Source organism: Nerophis lumbriciformis, linkage group LG33 (assembly GCF_033978685.3).
Source record: "Nerophis lumbriciformis linkage group LG33, RoL_Nlum_v2.1, whole genome shotgun sequence".
Lineage (NCBI taxonomy): Eukaryota > Metazoa > Chordata > Actinopteri > Syngnathiformes > Syngnathidae > Nerophis > Nerophis lumbriciformis.
Genome location: NC_084580.2, coordinates 5,472,501 through 5,492,541, shown reverse-complemented (window position 1 = coordinate 5,492,541; position 20,041 = coordinate 5,472,501). Strand labels below are relative to the sequence as shown.

At 37.1% G+C, this 20,041-nt stretch overlaps 1 protein-coding gene across 2 annotated transcripts in view; it reads left to right on the top strand.

Moving 5' to 3' along the window:
* top3b (DNA topoisomerase III beta) overlaps nucleotides 1-20,041 on the top strand; it is a 104,733-nt gene that overhangs the window by 50,458 nt on the left and 34,234 nt on the right. For both annotated transcript variants that reach the window (XM_061928964.1, XM_061928963.2), the window contains exons 6-9: nucleotides 9,005-9,161; nucleotides 9,227-9,340; nucleotides 11,209-11,299; nucleotides 18,326-18,480. In XM_061928964.1, coding sequence (XP_061784948.1) covers nucleotides 9,005-9,161; nucleotides 9,227-9,340; nucleotides 11,209-11,299; nucleotides 18,326-18,480 — 517 coding nt within the window. The remainder of the gene's footprint in view (nucleotides 1-9,004; nucleotides 9,162-9,226; nucleotides 9,341-11,208; nucleotides 11,300-18,325; nucleotides 18,481-20,041) is intronic.

Genomic DNA, 20,041 nt, shown 5'->3' with positions numbered 1-20,041 from the left:
GGGGACTTTTGATCGCATATATTTACTATTTAGAATGCATTAAAAAATATATATACATCCCTCATCATGTCTTTCATAATGATTGTGAACAACAGGCACAATTCCGAAAAATGTGCAGTTCACCTTTAACCAAAGATGGAAAGAAGAAAGATGTAAGAAATACAGAAAGGGCCTGATCTCTTAAAGGTTATATATGTGCAAACGTGATAGCGAACGCAAAGTTGATTTACGAAGCTCGTGCAGACTGCGTCTTTAAATGAGCCAAATGAGGAGTGTAAACTATTTAGCGTGTCTGTCTTTATGAATACACAGAATATACAGTATGCTAGTCATCTATAACAATACTGGGTGGAGAAAATGCATGTTTAATTATTTAGCACAGAGTGTGATTTTTCAATACTATAACAGTTATGTGGGAGCTGTTTTGCGTCAATAAATAGCATGTCTGAAATATGCGTGCAAACTGGCAGATGAGGAGATGCTGCTCTGTTATTGATTTAAGTAAAGTCTTAATGTCATTAAAGAATAGAATAGAATAGAGTTTTATTGTCATTATTACAGTGAACAGGTTAAAAAAACAACGAAATTGGAGCAGAGGTGTAAGGTGACACGTTATTGCACATTATTCTGTTTCACAGTCCAGTATTATTGCACTTATCAAGAGGCCATTTATTGCACAGTCCAACATTATTGCACATTATAGTCAGAAAAATAAAAGACATGACACATGAGGACATGACGGACATATTGTGTAAAACAGTTAGCTCCATCTTTTGGTACTTCTTCGACTCCCGTCTACTACACCGTTACAACTAAGATAACGGGGAGAAGATGCTGTCGTAGGTAAACCACGTAAATAAGACCGCCCACAAAACGGCACATCTTAAAGCAACTGTCAGAAAGCGACTTGAAGATGGTCTGTATAACATAATATATGCAGCATTTTGACGAAATAACTACCATTACATGTTATTTAGACCAACTGCCCACTGCTCCCCTCACCTCCCAGGGGGTGATCAAGGGTGATGGGTCACATGCAGAGAATAATTTCGCCACACCTAGTGTGTGTGAGACAATCATTGGTACTTTAACTTAACTTAACAAGGAAGTGTTTTAAATTTAGAAAAAATATCATAACATGACCCCTTTAATGTGCCTTATAAACCGGTGCACCTTTTGTATGAAAAAAGACCTGAATCTGCAGTGTTCCTTATAATCTGGTGTGTCCTATGTTCCTTGAAGATGGTCTGTATAACATAATCTATGCAGCATTTTAACCAAATAACCACCATTACATGTTATTTAGACCACAAGGAAGTGTTTTAAATTTAGAAAAACTCCCGCACACACTGGGAGTCAAATATATTGTACATACAAATACACATATATACTCACATACACACAGTTATTCATACATACACACATAGTTACCTATGCTCCCACATACATACACAAATACAGTGCATACTTACACACTCAAAGTTCACACATTCATTGTACAAACAAACATACACACATACTGCACATATACATTCACTGTACAAACATACATATATACGTACTGTACATATGCATTCACTGTACAAACATACATATACACATACTGTACATATACAAGTACATATGCATACATACACTCATGCATATAATCACATTTTATCAAACATATATTAAAGTTGTTGCCCTAGGGGAAACTGGGTAACACATGGCACACTGACAAAGCTTAACCTATTGTTACTATAACAATCTACAAGGTTAATATATTTGGCTTCTCTTTCTTCCCTTCCATTTATCTGCTTTCTTTTGTATTTCAAGTTTTCATTACATATATGTATTGTTGCTTTTGTACAATTGTATTGTTGATTATAGAGGTAATTATTGTTCATATTCATTATCAATAGTGCTATTTCTATTGGTATTTGTATTTCTCCATTTGTAGTGTAATAATGTTCATTGTCATTTGTGTATTATTATTTATTTCACTAACTCTTTGCTATCACTGTTACCATCATATTTGTACATATCATATTTGCTGATGTTTTTCTATTGTTGTTGTTATTGTTTTTGGTGTGTTTGCTGTTGTTGTTGTCTCTCTGTCTTGTCCCCCACCTGTCCCCACAATTTCCCCCTCTGTCTTCCTTTTTTTGTCGTTCTATCCCCTCCTGCTCTGGTCCGGCTGTACCAAATAATAATATAAATCCATTTAATAAAGTCAAATACAAATAAGGCAACAAGAGAAGTATCCCACACTTCTCTTTTGTAAAGTAAATTTGTACAGCCGATATGGGCATCTACATCAACAATATGATTTTCCTAAGAAGCTGGACAGGACAATATAAATAAATACATTTAGAAAAAAAATCATAATATAACCCCTTTAATGCGCATTACAATCCGGTGCACCTTTTGTATGAAAAGAGACCTGAATAGACCCGCCATCGGCAGTGCGCCTTATAATCTGGTGTGTCCTATGTTCCGGAAAATGCGGTAATTTCTACATTTAACTATAGTGTGTGACGGCTCCTGTTTTTTTGTTATGTATTTATGAAACCTGTTTATGCTGCCCTCTTGGCCATGTCTTAAAACTGTTAATAATCTATTTGCTAATTTACTGTTAACAGCGGGTTTATTTATGTTGTAACATGGTTCTAGCTACAATTCTGGTAAAATAATATTAATCAATTATTCTTCTGTTGTTTTAGCACATCATATTAGTTTTGGGCGATACTACAAATTTGGTTATCGATCAAATACCAGGTAGTTACAGGAGCAGTATGGATCATACCAGTGCCGATACTGATACCTAGTATTTTTAGCATTAATGAATGATAATAAACATATTTGATCACATTCATAATTAGACAAAATACGTGAAGGCTGTGTAAAAATATAGATACAAAATGTTAATTAATTCATACTTTACACTCGTATTTCATTTTTTTCCCCCCTAGAAGCCCCTCTTATTTCCTGAGTTTTTAAACAATAACAAAAACAACATAAGACTTTTTGACAATAAAAAATATCTCTGACTGATTTTTATAAGCTGTAAGCAATAAACATCAACATTATATCAAAAGAAGGTTTGAAATATATCATGTTGCATGTTATGAGCCTATGTCATTGTATTAGTTTCACCTTGTAAATCTAAACAAAACTTTGCAAGGTATATTTTCTAGGTTGATGACAAAGATTCAAAAAAGTTTTAAAAATTTGACGAAGCGTTACATCCTTGTGCTATTTCCACATTTGTTATTTCATTAAATTCTACAGATTTTTTATTTAATTTTCTAAAGTTTTTTAATGCTATCCATCCATCCATCCATCTTCTTCCGCTTATCCGAGGTCGGGTCGCGGGGGCAGCAGCCTAAGCAGGGAAGCCCAGACTTTCCTCTCCCCAGCCACTTCTTCTAGCTCTTCCCGGGGGATCCCGAGGCGTTCCCAGGCCAGCCGGGAGACATAGTCTTCCCAACGTGTCCTGGGTCTTCCCCGTGGCCTCCTACCGGTTGGACGTGCCCTAAACACCTCCCTAGGGAGGCGTTCGGGTGGCATCCTGACCAGATGCCCGAACCACCTCATCTGGCTCCTCTCGATGTGGAGGAGCAGCGGCTTTACTTTGAGCTCCCCCCGGATGACAGAGCTTCTCACCCTATTTTTTAATGCTATATTCCTCTTAAAGGGGAACTGGACTTTTGAATGTTGCCCAGCGCTCACTATCCTTATAAAAGATAAAAGTTGTATTTATTTATTTTATTTTTTTGCATTTTTGCATTTTAACATATACAATCAACTTGTTTTTGGTGGCCAGCAATGCAGCTAATGGAAGCAATCAATTCTACCAAAAAATCACTTTAAAAATGCATTCAAAAAACGTCAACAATACTTCATTTACGTTCCGTTACTCGTATAATAATCAGACTGTAGTGACATTGTTATTGTAAGAGCGAACACTCAAATGCAGAGGACAAATTTCATCACACCCAGTGTGTGTGACAATCGTTGGGACTTTAACTTTAACTTTAACACTGAGGAACTCTTTTTCTAACATACTAAATTGGTTTGGAGTATAAATAGTTGGGGTTTTGGCACCAGCTTCCAGATTAGATATGACAGGGCTGCCAAGTTTCAGAAAATGACAAGAGTGAGACTTTAGTGTCATGATGCATTCGAAAAAATTGGCCTGTTTTAACATTGATTTGTACTTAAGACTGATGTCCTCACTTCCAGCAGGTCTCTCTGCACAGTGGCTTCCTAAGAAGAAATTAAATATTGAAATAATCTTCACTGTTTAGTCTGCTTGCTCTTCTGTCTCATCCTCTCCATTTGTGTTCTCAATTTGTATCTCTTCTATATCTCCTTATTCACTGCCCTCAATCTCTTCTGATCTCTCTTGATCTTCCGGTGTTGTCAACTCCTCAGTAAGGACAGTAGCTATTGGCTGTCCCCAAATCTTTCGATAATTGACATCATTGGATTATTTGCATAATTCATTACAAAGGACACTGTAGGATAGGGCTGCAACTAACGATTATTTTGATAGTCGATTAGTCATTGACTATCTTAACGATTAGTCGATGAGTCGGGTAATAAAGCGTACACATATTTATTGGTTCTAATTTTTCCATCAACTTCTTAATGCAGCTTAAGTTATTTCAGGCATGTGCTTACAAGCAACAAAGATGACTACTGGTAATTCATTCATAAATATTTATTTATACTGTAACTGTGCTGCTCATTCAGCTGTTACAAACATTTAAATTACTATTATAATGTTTTCCAGTTAAGAGAAAGGAAAAGCAAAGTGCTAAAAAAAACAATTAACCTTGTTTATACATCATAAAAAACAATTAAAATAGCAGCAATGAAAACAAACAAAAAAACAAAATCTAACTTCCTCAAAAAGAAAACCATTTTGTGATGTTTAAAAAGCTGCACACTGGTATATTGACTACTGATTAACTCCTGCCAGTTTTAGCACTCTAATACAGTGGTCCCCAACCTTTTTGTAACTGCGAACCGGTCAACGCTTGAAAATTTGTCCCACGAACCGGGGTGGGGGGATGGTATTTTTTTATTTTTTTATTTTTTATTTTTTTTTTGTCATAAAAAAATACAATCATGTGTGCTTACGGACTGTATCCCTGCAGACTGTATTGATCTATATTGATATATAACGTAGGAACCAGAAATATTAATAACAGAAAGAAACAACCCTTTTGTGCGAATGAGTGTGAATGAGTATAAATGGGGGAGGGAGGTTTTTGGGTTGGTGCACTAATTGTAAGTGTATCTTGTGTTTTTTATGTTGATTTAATAAAAAAATAAAATAAAATGTTTTTATTTATTTTTTTAATTTCTTGTGCGGCCCGGTGCCAATCGATCCACGGACCGGTGGTTGGGGACCACTGCTCGACTCAATGTGTAGAATTGTATCGTTGATTAATTCTTAAAATGTTGACCGTTTAATAGATTGCATGTTTAATCTTATGATACCTCTGCATTTGGTGTGTGTGTGTGTGTGTGTGTGTGTGTGTGTGTGTGTGTGTGTGTGTGTGTGTGTGTGTGTGTGTGTGTGTGTGTGTGTGTGTGTGTGTGTGTGTGTGTGTGTGTGTGTGTGTGTGTGAAAAATGTGCTCTGTTGTAAAACAGCAAACAATAGAAAGTCTTCAGACTTCAGAGCTTAAATATTGATTACAAGCTATAATCATATAGACGTACTCGCCTACATATTTCATAATGGACCTCTGGTGGGCCAGTACGTGAGATGTGAGCCCAGCATACCCACCTATCCTGGGGCTAAGTGGACACTGGAAGGTGTCCACATCTGTTCTGGCCAGTTGTGGCGTTTGTCCGTCACAAAACATTGTTTTGGTCTGTAAGAAGGAAAATTTGCATGTTTGGCATTTTAAAATACTCAAGCACAAATATTCCTCAAACAAGCACAAATGAACTGAATTGTCAACCTACACAATCAAGATGGATATATTAAAAATAATACTTTAGACAAAGAATTTGTTAATTAAATTGTTTTATGTACTGGTTTCCACAAAGTGAGTGGTTAACAACACTGACCAATCACAGCAGCTAAGCTTTTGGGAACAAATGTGCAGCAAATGTTGGTGGGTGTTTATCCTCTTTCTGAGCCTATTATGATGTTCATTTAACTTCTACGGTAATTATAAGGTTAACCCAAAACCAATGCTCTTGTATTCTTACTCAGAAAAGCTTTCAGTCTGTGTGAGTTGTGTGCTCAGTTTAGCTGTCAAACTCGGAGCAGAGAGTGCACAGTGCAGCTGTGATTGCTGCCTCACCAAAATGTAGCACCATGACACACACAAACTACTGTATCTTCCTTTAGCACTAACTAGTTATCAAGAGAATCTCTTGACAAACGATAGACTAAAATTAATTGTTGATTTATTTTTTGGGAGTGCGTTGGTAACCACAAAATGTAATTTAGACCGTCATAAACCGAGGAGCATCTGTATTACTATAACAGGCATGTATGTAGTGATGGGTAAATGACACTTCAGTCATTAATTATGATCTGTAAATAATTAATCTAATCTTGAATTCATGATATTATTGTGGCAGATCAAATTATATATATCCAAAAAGTGGCTTCATGAAGTAATTTGTTTTATCAGATTTAGCCATTTACTAATTCATCTAATCAAAATAAAATGCTGACGTTAACACATCAACACACTGTAAAAACACTTATGTTTATGAGAAATACAAAGACAATTAATTAACGTTGAACCTGTTGCTTTTCATATGCTTCAGATAATATGAAATTCATAAAACTTATCAATCACAGTGCTGTAAATTACAACATTAACATGATCATTGTTCGTCATCACAAAAGAAAGTCATGAAATAATATCAAGAAATCACTTCTAGTAGGCGGCAGTGAACAAAGCAGCTATGCTGACCACATGTCTATAATTTCTTCTTTGGGATGACCAAATATTTTTTATAGACCCTGTGTCATTATATTCTCTTAGTGCTCAGAAGCGGTGCTCAGTTCTCCTATGGTTTAGTTTATAGTAGAGCTAATGCTATGTTTTGCTAAATTGCCAACATCTTCACTGCTAACGTTAGTAGCTGTGGCTGCAGCACAAATGGGTGGTTGAGCTGCTTCGATAGTAAGCAAGTGCCTTCATACAAAGAAGGTCTATCACTCTTACTTTTTTTAATCAATGGTGCCCATTGGCCATTTTTGAAAAGTAAATGTCCCATGCGTTGGACCAACAACTGAAAATAACAGTAGCACAGTCTCCATTGTGGAGAAAGGATGAGAAGCCAAGACTCCACTATCCCCTGTGCCTGCCCAACTCCAATCGGAGCCAATTAGCTTCTGCTAAACAAGCCCAAACAGAATGACAGTCATCAATGACCACTTAAGGGTTTTACTGACTATTGCTTTTTACCCCCAACAAGTTAGGCACATCAAGAAGGAGAGGAAACTCAAAAAGTCTAAGACATACAGAGAATAAATGATGGGATGTCTGATTTTTAATATCTGTAAATTGTCTTCTTTGGTAATAACTTTGTAGGAGGCAGCACAATGTAGCATCATCCACTTGTGAGCAGCAGGCAATTTAATACAAACAGCCGGGATAGGCTCCAGCACCCCCGCGACCCCATAAGGCAGTGGTCCCCAACCTTTTTATAGCTGCGGACCGGTCAACGCTTGAAAATGTGTCCCACGGACCGGGAGGGGTGGGGGGGGGGGGGGGGGGGGGGGGGGGGGTGTATGGTATTTTTATTTGTATTTATTTTTTCTGTCATAATGAAATACAATCATGTGTGCTTACGGACTGTATCCCTGCAGACTGTATTGATCTATATTGATATATAATGTAGGAACCAGAAATATTAATAACAGAAAGAAACAACCCTTTTGTGCGAATGAGTGTAAATGGGGGAGGGAGGTTTTTTGGGTTGGTGCACTAATTGTAAGTGTATCTTGTGTTTTTTATGTTGATTTAATAAATAAATAAATAATAATAATAATTTATGTTTTATTTCTTGTGCGGCCGGGTACCAATCGATCCACGGACCGGTACCGGGCCGTGGCCCTGTGGTTGGGGACCACTGCCATAAGGGACAAGCGGTAGAAAATGGATAGATAGATGGAACATTTTGAAAGCAGCATTGGAACACACCTTTGTGCATTTTCTTAGGTAACCTTTGGCAAGACAATCTGTAAGTGCCTAATAATGTTGTCAATTTACTGAACTGCTCTAAATTATGTTTAAGGTAATTTCTTTCTAAATAGTTTTTTTCTGAATATTGCTAGCTGTGCCATGCACAAGTAACACGTGTGTTTGTTGGTACACATTTATTATTAATTTGCATGCTAATTTCCTTTTGTACACACATTTTTTGTTTTTTTGTTTTGTATTTGTGTTTATTTTGTACAATACAAATAGTAATGTGTTTCTTTTAACTGTTTTGCAGTTTTACAAAAGTATTTGAAAGTAAATGATCTTCAGACGAGAAACCGGTCTAATTATTTCTGGAACCGTTGAAAATGATCAGCTCCCTGCAAAAATTGAGTTAAAAACTCTTAACTAAGGGTAGAATATTCCTCCTTCATATTATCCTCAATATGCAGTGTACCACCTGCATTGCCAGCACAAAAAGCCTCATAACATGATGATACAACCACCAAGCATGATAGTTGCTAGTGTTTTTCAGTTTGACAGCCTCACCCTGAGTAGTCCAAACATACATTCTGTCACAATGGGCAAACAGCTTAATCTTTCGTCACCATACAACTTTTGTTTAGAATGCTTGTTCCATAGCCAACACTATATTGTATACTCCTTGATCATTGAGCCAGTCTATAGTGGTTGATTGCAGCCAAATGTTTTTGACATTAATCTGACATAAGAAAACAATGTCTTCTGATGTAGATACCTTTTACACTGTTTTAAGACAGATGGTCTTAGATTATATTAGGGTTAAGCTTCCTTTATACTGTGTTGATTTACTTTCAGGTTCCAAACCAAATATTTCCAGGGAAAATATGGAAATCTGGACTCTTCTTTGATATCATTTGGACCTTGCCAGACCCCAACTCTAGGGTTTTGTGTGGAACGTCATGATAAAATCCAGTCCTTCAAACCAGAGAACTACTGGGTTATACATGTAAAGGTAAAGTCCCTTGTTCTATGGCATCAACATTTTTTGGCTCAAGATTGACAGGCCTATTTTATCAGGTCTTCAGGGCGAAGGAAAACCCACTGACCCTTGATTGGAACAGAGTTAAAGTCTTTGACAAAGATGTGGGCCAGATGTTTGTCAACCTGACCAAGACATCCAAGGAAGCCCAGGTAAAAGGACACACGCGTCTTCCCTTTTAGGGATGCACCGATTACCGGTATAATAATAAACAACAATACAATTCTCGATGGTTAGTTTTCCCGTTTCAATTGAATCTTAATTATCATGAAACCGTATATATGATTACCACACTATGAAAAACGCATAGCGATACTGCTCTTTATTTTCTGAAAATGCAGCAAGTGCACTAATCACTAGTTATCTTAAATGATTAACGTATTTTCTCATTACAAACGACATACTCCATTCTAAACGTTTATCAATCTAAATCAGGGGTGTCAAACATACATGTCCTATCAATCCCGCAAACAGGTGTAATCCGGCCCACAAAATGAGTTTGCCAAGTATAAAAATGAGCTGCATTTTTTGAATGAAAGAAACATTTTTTCTAAATGTGGCCACTGGATGTCGCAATAGCAATTTAAGTGTAACCCACGTCACACATGACAGTGTTTACAGATGACGTGTCAGCTGACTTTAAGCGCCCTCTGGATTGGCTGCCGCTACTCCAATCAGCACAGGTGAAAGCAATCAGCTGCTCCTGTTGTGGCTGGCAGCAGATGGCGGCAGTATCGACGCACAATACCTTCTTTCATTGTAAATTATCCACTCAACAGTTAAATAACAAATTGATCAAGATGCAAAGAGTTAAGTCAACATGACCATCATCTTTGTAGTTAGAAATCCATGCAGCGCTTGCAATTGGTTGAATGCACGATGTGCACCCTGAACTCCATTGTAAAAATAACAAAACATACTCGTTTTGATGGTTGTATTTTATTTTATGCTTAAATATACTATCTTCACTTTGGTTAAGTTTGTAGTTATGTTACCTTGATTTCGGCAGTGGTGTCATTTTGATAATTATTTTGTTTGTATTATAAATGTAATACGTAATTGAATGATGATAAATTAATTTGTTGTAACAGTTGCGGAATTCACCAATGCAGCGGTTTGAGGAAACACTTGATTGCTTTTCCAAACATTTTTTCTGGTGAACTGCCAACATGAGAATCCTAAACAGGAAGTGCTTAAAGTTTAATGGCTTTGTAAAAACACTGATACAAGGTTTAAGTTCATTGTGTTCTTCATGGTGTTTTTGAAACTGCACCGACTTTTTCCTCAGAATTTTTAACTAAGTTGAAGTGTTTTGTCAAGAGGATTTTTTGTAATAGGTACATTTTCAGGATGTAAAAACAATCTGAAGTTGTCTTTATTTTTAAGTTTTAATGCTGTGATTTTACCAGTCTTGCCGCATGAGAATAGATTTTCCTCCTTGCGGTTCCTCAGCTGAAATGAGTTTGACACTACTGATCTAAATCTAAACTTGTATAAACACAAGTAAAACGTAAGAAGATAAACCTATTAAAACACAAAAATTATAATACAGCTTTTAAGAAGCCAGAACAACATTTATTATTCCTTCTGCCAAAGAAAGAAAACAATATTGTGTGTTATTTATTTATTTTTAATACAACTTGGTAAAATATTTCATTTTGTGTATAATTACTGTTTGATCATATTTTATTAATACCATGACAATAATGGTAACCGTTTAATTTTGGTCACAATAACCCTGATATTACATTTTCATATCGTTCCATCCCTAATCTTTTGTAAACTACTGTTGTTGCTGGCTCTGGTCACTATGTGTCTCCTCCAAACACCGTGTTCCTTGCATGTCAATGACAACAATGTATCCCCTTTTTTTTTTAATCGTAATAAACGTTTTATACTGTGTAATGTTTATCTATGCTCTGAATATACCTGTTACTGTTGAGCCAAGCGGCAGTCAGTTTGTCTATTTCAGCAGACAGTTCCTTTTTGACAAAAATAATCTGCTCTTCTGAAACCATAGGTTGAGTCGGTGACCAAGAAGGAGAAGAGTAAGCAGAGACCCCAGGCTTTAAACACAGTAGAGATGTTGAGAGTGGCAAGCTCTGCCTTGGGTATGTTCCACTTGATAACATTACATTTTTTTTCAGATCATTCATTACAGCTGCCTTATGATATTGTATAATAATATGTATTATTGTTATTATTATTACGATGATGATGCTGCTGTTAAAACTCACTGTTCAGACAACCTTGCCTGATATAATAAAACATGTTATCAGCATTATCGGCACGCGCAATGAAAATAATTTCTTAGATTTTGTTTTTTTAAACATTCGAAAGAATATCACAACTATGTACAGTAAGGCTATGTTCACACAGCAGGGTACAATGCCCAATTCAGATTTTTTGGTAAGCAGATATACACATGTTGACACAAAAACCCCAAGACTTGCAACAGGAGGGGAGGAGGCAGGCATCTAGCACGAAGCTGCCAGGCACTAGGGGCGCTGCTTCGTTTTCTGTCGTAACACATGGAGTGAAGCGGTAGCAAAAGCGTGGGGTGGGGGTATATGTGCATATGTAGCCATGGTGTGTGTTAAGTCTGTAGTGCTGCAGTCGTTCTGTAGGCAGTGACAAAGGAACAGAGTTTATCTTCCCAGGTGTTGACAGGGAAAGAGTTGGTTTCCTCTTCGCTGCACTGTTCTCAATGGGAATCTTGAAGGAATGACCTTGCCACGTCGCAGCCAGAGAAAACAATCAAGATTAAAATGCTTGTGTTTTGAGCGAGAGAAGACAAATTTAAACTTTCCAATCTAGTTGTCTGCCAATTTTTGAAGCTTTTCAGGTGGAATTATTTCCCATTCTTGCTTGATGTATAGCGTAAGTTGTTCAACAGTCTGGGGTCTCTGTTGTCGTATTTTACGCTTCATAATGCGTCACACATTTTCATTGGGAGACAGGTCTGGACTACAGGCAGGCCAGACTAGTACCCACACTATTTTACTACGAAGCCACGCTGTTCTAACACATGCAGAATGTGGCTTGGCATTGTTTTGCTGAAATAGGCAGGAGCGTCCATGAAAAAGACGTTGCTTGGATGGCAACATATGTTATTCCAAAACCTGTATGTACCTTTCAGCATTAATGAAATGGGTAACTTACACAGATGTGTAAGTTACCCATGCCTTGGCCACTAATACACCCCCAAACCATCACAGATGCTGGCTTTCGAACTTTGCGCCTATAACAGTCCGGATGGTTCTTTTCCTCTTTGGTCCGGAGGACACGACGACCACAGTTTCCAAAAACAATTTGAAATGTGGACTCGTGAGACCACAAAACACTTTTCCACTTTGCATCAGTCCATCTTAGATGAGCTCGGGCCCAGCGAAGCTGGCGTCGTTTCTGGGTGATAAATGGCTTTGGCTTTGCATAGTAGAGTTTTAACTTGCACTTACAGATATCGGGACCGACTGTAGTTACTGACAGTGGTTTTCTGAAGTGTTCCTGAGCCCATGTGGTGATATCCTTTACACACTGATGTCGGTTTTTGATGCAGTACGGCCTGAGGGATCGAAGGTCAAGATTATCTGAACCTTTTGATGATATTGCGGACCATAGATGGTAAAATCCCTATATTCCTTGCAGTAGCTGGCTGAGAAATGTTGTTTTTAAACATTTTGCTCACGCATTTGTTGACAAAGTGGTGACCCTCGCCCCATCCTTGTTTGTGAATGACTGAGCATTTCACGGAAGCTGCTTTTATACCCAATCATGGCACCCACCTGTTTACCATTAGCCTGTTCACCTGTGGGATGTTCCAAATAAGTGTTTGATGAGCATTCCTCAACTTTCTCAGTCTTTTTTGCCACTTGTGCCAGCTTTTTTGAAACATGTTGCAAGCATCAAATTCCAAATTAGCTGATATTTGCAAAAATAAAAAAAAGTTTACCAGTTTGAATGTTAAGTATATTGTCTTCGCAGTGTATTCAATTGAATATAGGTTGAAAAGGATTTGAAAATCATTGTATTCTGTTTTTATTTACGATTTACACAACGTGCCAACTTCACTGGTTTTGGGTTTTGTACGAGTTCCACCATAATGACCCCAAGCCAAATACAGTAGTGTAGTAGGCCTAAGTATATATTAAAGGGGAACCACACTTTTTTTGGAATTCACAATCATTAATTATGAGAGACATGATGATGGATGTTATTTTTTTTTATGCATTCTAAATATTAAATGAATGTGATCAAAAGTCTGCTTACAATGGAGCCTGTTATTTTTTAATGCTTTCTAAATATTAAATAAATACGATCAAAAGTCCACTGACAATAGAGTCGCTCAATTCTGCCTATAAAGCCATTAAAAAAACATCCAAACACCTCCATTCGGGTTGTATATGCCAGTGTTTTTCAACCTTTTTTGAGCCAAGGCACATTTTTTTCATTGAAAAAATCCAAAGGCACACCACTAGCAGAAATCATTAAAAAATGAAACTCAGCAGCCGATATTGACAGTAAAAAATAATTGTCACAATTGTTGGGTATGACTTTAAACCATAACCAAGCATGCATCACTGTAGCTCTTCTCTCAAAATAGGTGTACTGTCACGACCTGTCACATCACGTCGTGACTTATTTTGAAGTTATTGGTGTTTTCCTGTGTGTAGTGTTTTAGTTCTTGTCTCGCGCTCCTATTTTGGTGACTTTTCCTATTTTGTTGGTATTTTCCAGTAGCAGTTGCATGTCTTCCCTTTAGCGCTATTCGCCGCACCTGCTTTGTTTTAGCAATCAAGAATATTCCAGTTGTTGCTATCCTTCTTTATGGGGACATTATTGATTGTCATGTCTTGTTCGGATGTACTTTGTGGACGCCGTCTTTGCTCAACACGCTGTAGGTCTTTGCTGTTGTCCAGCATTCTGTTTTTGTTTACTTTGAAGCCAGTTCAGTTTTAGTTTCGTTCCCTAAGCTTCAATGACTTTTCTTAGGGGCACTCAACTTTTGTTTATTTTTGGTTTTAGCATTAGATACCTTTTCACCTGCATGCTGCCTCCCACTGTCGTCTGATATTGGGATCACGACAAACCATGTTCCGACCTCTACAAAGCATTTAGCTACCGGCTGCCACCTACTGATATGGAAGAGTATAACATTGTTACGCTGCCAAGCTCTAGACAGCACCGAACACTCAACAACGGCACATTATTTGCAGACTATTATTACTTGCTTGCAAAAAATATTTTTACCCCAAATAGGTGAAATTACATAATCTCCCACGGCACACCAGACTGTATCTCACGGCACAGTAGTTGAAAAACACTGGTATATGCATGATGTTAATATATACAGTATGTAATGTAGTAACGGGCACATTTATAATAACATTTAATATAGTTTTAGATTGCATGATATGTTTTATTTTTTTAGTAATGGAGGAATTCTTCTGTCCCAACCCCGTACCTCCAGATTAGATTTTCAAATTGTATAAATGTATTGCTCTCAAAACATGTTTTGGTGGAAAATAAATTGGAGAAGTTATGCAGTTGAAAGTCAAGGTTGTGCCATATCGGTGTGTATTCATACCTGCCAACTACTCCGGTTTTCCCGTAATTAGTACGGTTTTCATCAACCTATTCCGGGTTACGGTTGCAGTGATAAAAAATACGGTTTTTCATTAATTAAAAAAAATTTTTTTTTTTAAATGCGCAAGGCTATTTATAGCACCGCTGCCAAGCACGAGGCACCTGTTGCCATTGTTTCCAAACGAGCGAACGATCATGGAATCAGCCGGAGAAAAATCGCATACGAGTCTTAAACCGAAAAGAAAACTGCAGTCATTCCGTGAAGAATATTCAAAAGCCTATCCGGGAATAATTATCCGTTCCAAAAAGGGTGAAAACTACGCGAATTGCACCTTGTGCAGACAAGATTTTTCGATCGGACACGGAGGAATTAGCGATGTAAAAGACCACGTTGGGACAAAAGAACACAAGTCTAATGCCGTTGCTAGCGATACAAGTGGAAAACTTTCAACGTTTTTCGGATTTTAGCCACAAAAAGGTAATGACACCAATGTTATCTATTGGAATTGTTTAGTACTGTTATACTGTTAAAAGTGTTTATACTATTTATGCTTTCAAGTCCAAGTTGAAGAAATCTTGTTAAATGTTGACAGCATAACTACCAAAATACAGAAGTATGTCCTTAATATTTTTGCAGTGCTATTTCTGTTGAAAAGTTAAAATGATTACATTAGAGATGTGATGTGCCACTTTTCAAGTGTCTGATGGCTTAAATTAATTTTCATTAATTTTTCATATTTAGAATTCTTTTGAAAGGCTTACAAAAAAACTACATTTGAATTGTAATTCCATGCTATTGACAGGACTATTAATTTTAATGAAGTTAGCTTACCATGTTTACAGTATGATAATTGTGATAGAAATGTGAATTTTATGCACAGAATATTTTATACAATTGAACAAGGCAGTAGATTATACAAGCTTGGACAGAAAGTTAATAATGACACCAATTTTTTTTTTTATGGAATTGTTTAGTACTGTTTTACCATTTGTTTACTGTAAAAAGTGTTTATACTGTTTATACTTTCAAATAACAAATTGAAGTCTTGTGAAAGGTTGACAGGATAACTGGCATTAACTGTCAAAATAATTTCAAACTATTGAAGTTATCTTACAGAATAAACATGTCAATCAACCCATATGATTTTTGCTGTAATATTTTTGTTTTGAAAAGTCACTGTGACTGATAGAAAAGTGATGGTTTTAGCAACATTTTAAGCTGTCTGAATGCTAATAATCATTTTGCATCGGGGGGCGAAGCCTGAACCCCCCACCAGGACTTTGTCCTGGAACTACCGGGGCCTGCGGCCCCTGGACCCTGGCTACTAGGTTTTTCTGATTTCAAAAGTTGGCAGGTATGTGTATTTATACAGAGTTATTAGAGAATCAGTAATTGTCATAGTTTTCTACTAAGGCTTTCTGTCAGGTTTGTGGATATTGTAATTAATTTGAAATAATTAAGCTTTTGAATTGATTGATGCAAAAAAACAACAACATTTGCATTAGATGTTTTTACATTAAATCTGTTCTCGTGTTATCCATGTTTTGTTGTGGTATTTGTTTTTTAATCCAGTACAATACTGTAAGTATTGTAGTTGGTTTGCCAAACAATAGTGAGTAAAATGTTTGCTTTGTTGTTTATTATTTTGTAATGTTGAGAGAGAGATGCAAGGTGTTTTTGCTTTCCAATAAAATTGAGTGGTTATGGAGTTGAGTGATTCAAAGTAAACCAGTTGTCAGTGGGAGCAAGCAGGCTTGGAGTTTCGACATTATAAGGGCAAAGCCCCTTGGCCTTTGGTGTCATCAACCTTTTCAGGGCACATGTCAGGGCTGGAAGGCCATCAAATAAAACAGTGATTTTTTTAAGTCCCAAAGTGTTCCTTTTGCCCACAATGACAGTACAATGTTGGGGATTTAAATTATTTAGTGCACAGCCAGGAGTTTTTTTAATGCTGTTTTCATTCACGTTAAAATAGCGTGGTCGAGTGAGTTGGAGAAAACTGCCAAACCTGCATTACTTGTTATAAATACGTTGAGAGTTTATTGTCTTCTTTGCTTTCACAAATGTATCAAACAGCAGCTGCATTTTGTACCAACTGTAATCTTTTATTGCTAGACACAAGAAGACCCAAAAATAATGCGTTACAGTAATCGAGACGGGACGTAACGAACGTATGAATAATGATCCCAGCGTCGGTGGTGGACAAAATCTTAGCGATTTTACGCAGATGAAAGAAGGCTGTTTTAGTAACACTCTTAGTGTGTGACTCAAACGAGAGAGTTGGGTCGAAGATAACACCGAGATTCTTTACCGAGTCAATCAATTAATGAATCAAATATTATTTATATAGCCCTTAAACACAAATGTCTCAAAGGGCTGCACAAACCACAACGGCATCCTCGGTTCTAATCTCACAACAGGACAAGGAAGAACTCAACCAAATGGGATCAATGTGAAACCTTGGAAGGGACTGCAGATGTGGGGACCCCCCTCCATTTGACCTGTGAAATGGATGCTGAGTGGATATGGTTAATATTGTGAGAGTCCAGACCATAGTGATCAAAATACGTAAACAATAATTGTTACCATAAATGTGCCCATTACCACATTACATGTATACTTACATTGTGTATACAAAACCCTAAGGGAGTTGTTTGGAGGTGTTTTTTTAAGGCTTTATAGGCGGAATTGCGCGGCTCCCATAGGCTCCATTGTAAGCACACGTTTGACTGTATTTATTTTATATTTAGAAAGCAAAAAAAATATCCATCATCATGTCTCTTAAAATGATTGTAAACGATAGGCAAAATTAAAAAAAAAAAAGTGCTGTTCCCCTTTAACCAACAGGAAGCATTACATGAAGTTAGGCGAACTACAAAATCTAAATCTATCTTGTGGCGTTACCCAGGGATCAATACTGGGACCAAAATTGTTCAATCACTGTACAGACGACATTTGTAAAGTTAAAAATAACTTAAAGTTAGTATTATTTGCAGATAACACGACTGCTTTTTGTTCAGGAGAGAACACACAGAAGCTAATACAAATAACAGAAAAAATGAACAAATTAAAGAAAGGGTTTGAAAAAACTGACTATTTTTAAATGTTATTAAAGCTAAAATAATGTTATTTGGTAATAGCATAGGAGAATGTCAAACAGAAATACAAATAGACAGAGTAGTCATTAAAAGGGTAGACAAAATCCATTGTTTTAGATGTAATAAAAGATGATTAAATGAACTGAAAATTCTATATAAAATAATTTAACAAAGTTGCAAAACATACATGAATCATGGATAAAGCTACATATATTCTGGACCAAAAATCACTCCATATTCTCTACTGCTCGCAAATGTTAACCATATCGGTTATTGTGTAGAAATTGTCATGGTTTGATGAGTACTGCTTGCAGCGTGACCTCAAGGAATAAAGTTGGTATGGTATGGTATGCAGAGAATGGCAGGCGAAATGTCAGGGAAAAGGAACGGAGCTTATCCCTTAAAAATGTGGATATTGGAATTTAATTTAGCAACCTTTATTTATGTTTCAGGTATAGGTCCTCAGTATACTATGCAGATTGCTGAGCGCTTATACACACAGGGATTCATAAGCTATCCTCGAACTGAAACATCTCACTATCCAGAAAGCTTCGACCTGAAGGGAACACTGAAGCAGCAGACCAACTGTCCTTTTTGGTCAGAGGAGGTAAGATAACAGATTAATTTCTTCATGCACACTCTGCCAGGAGCACTTGCTTGGGAAAATCAATGAATTCTGATGTATGCTGCTTGAACATTTGTACAGATAAAATGTAAGCATCCCCTCCAACTTCTACTAGTTTATATTTTCTTTTGTGGATTGATGCAGATGGTACCATTATGAAGATTATATATGCAACATGTAGCCTGAAAGTGTATTTAATTTATAAATGTATTTTTGAAAAAGGGAAATATTTATTTTAATTCATTTATATTAATGAGCATGTAGTATGTAAATATGCCAGATTCTAGTGAGAGGCTACTTTCCTCTGTTTCCCGAGTCAAGTTTATTTTATCATGCAGCAGCACACCACAGCTAATTAGAAATATACACTGCACTAGACTTAGTAACATTTAAAACAGACAAGGGCTTACAGAAAGTGCAGATCATTTTTCTTACACAGAATAAAATAAACAATCGGCTGAAGCTAAAAAAATGGGCTCAGGTCATGTATTTTGTCTTTGCTTTATTCATCAGTCAATCAATTTATTAAAGTTTACTTATATAGCCCTTAATCACAAATTTCTCAAAGGGCTGCACAAACCACAACGACATCCTCGGCTCAGATCCCAAATCAGGGCAAGAAAAAACTTAACCCAATAGGAACAACGAGAAACCTTGGAAGGGACCGCAGATGTGGAGGTCCCCCCCTGGGTGACCAGTGCAATGGATGCCGAGTGGATATGGTTAATAACGTGAGAGTCCAGTCCATAGTGGGGCCAGCAGGGAATCCTCTTGCATGTAGACACGTCGGGGCGCAGAGACGTCACCGACTGATGCATAAGGAGTGGTCACCCCGGTCCCGACTTTGAACAGCTAGCGCGTCATCCGTGGAGGCTGATCTGTGGTCACCTGATAAACTCTCCACGCAGGAGAGGGGGGCAGAGCAGAAAAGAGAGATAGTAGATCGACTGGTCTAAATAGGGGTCTATCTAAAGGCTAGAGTATACAAATGAGTTTTAAGGTGGGACTTATGCTTCTACTGAAGTAGCATCTCTTAACTGTTACCGGTAGGGCATTCCAGAATACTAGAGCTCGAATAGAAAACGCTCTAAAGCCTGCAGACTTTTTTTTTGGCTCTGAGAATCACTAACAAGCCGGAGTTCTTTGAATGCAGATTTCTGTCCGGGACATATGGTACAATATAATCAGCACGATAGGATGGAGCTAGACCGTTTAGTATTTTATACGCAAGTAGTAAAACCTTAAAGTCGCATCTTAAGTGCACAGGAAGCCAGTGCAGGTGAGCCTGTATAGGCATAATATGATCAAACTTTCTTGTTCTTGTCAAAAGTCAAGCAGCCGCATTTTGTACCAACTGTAATCTTTTAATGCTAGACATAGGCAGACCCGAAAATAATACGTTACTGTAATCGAGACGAGACGTAACAAACGCATTCATAATGATCTCAGCGTCGGTAGTGGACAAAATGAGATGAATTTTAGCGATATTACGGAGATGAAAGAAGGCTGTTTTAAAATAACAATGTAACAATGTGTGACTCAA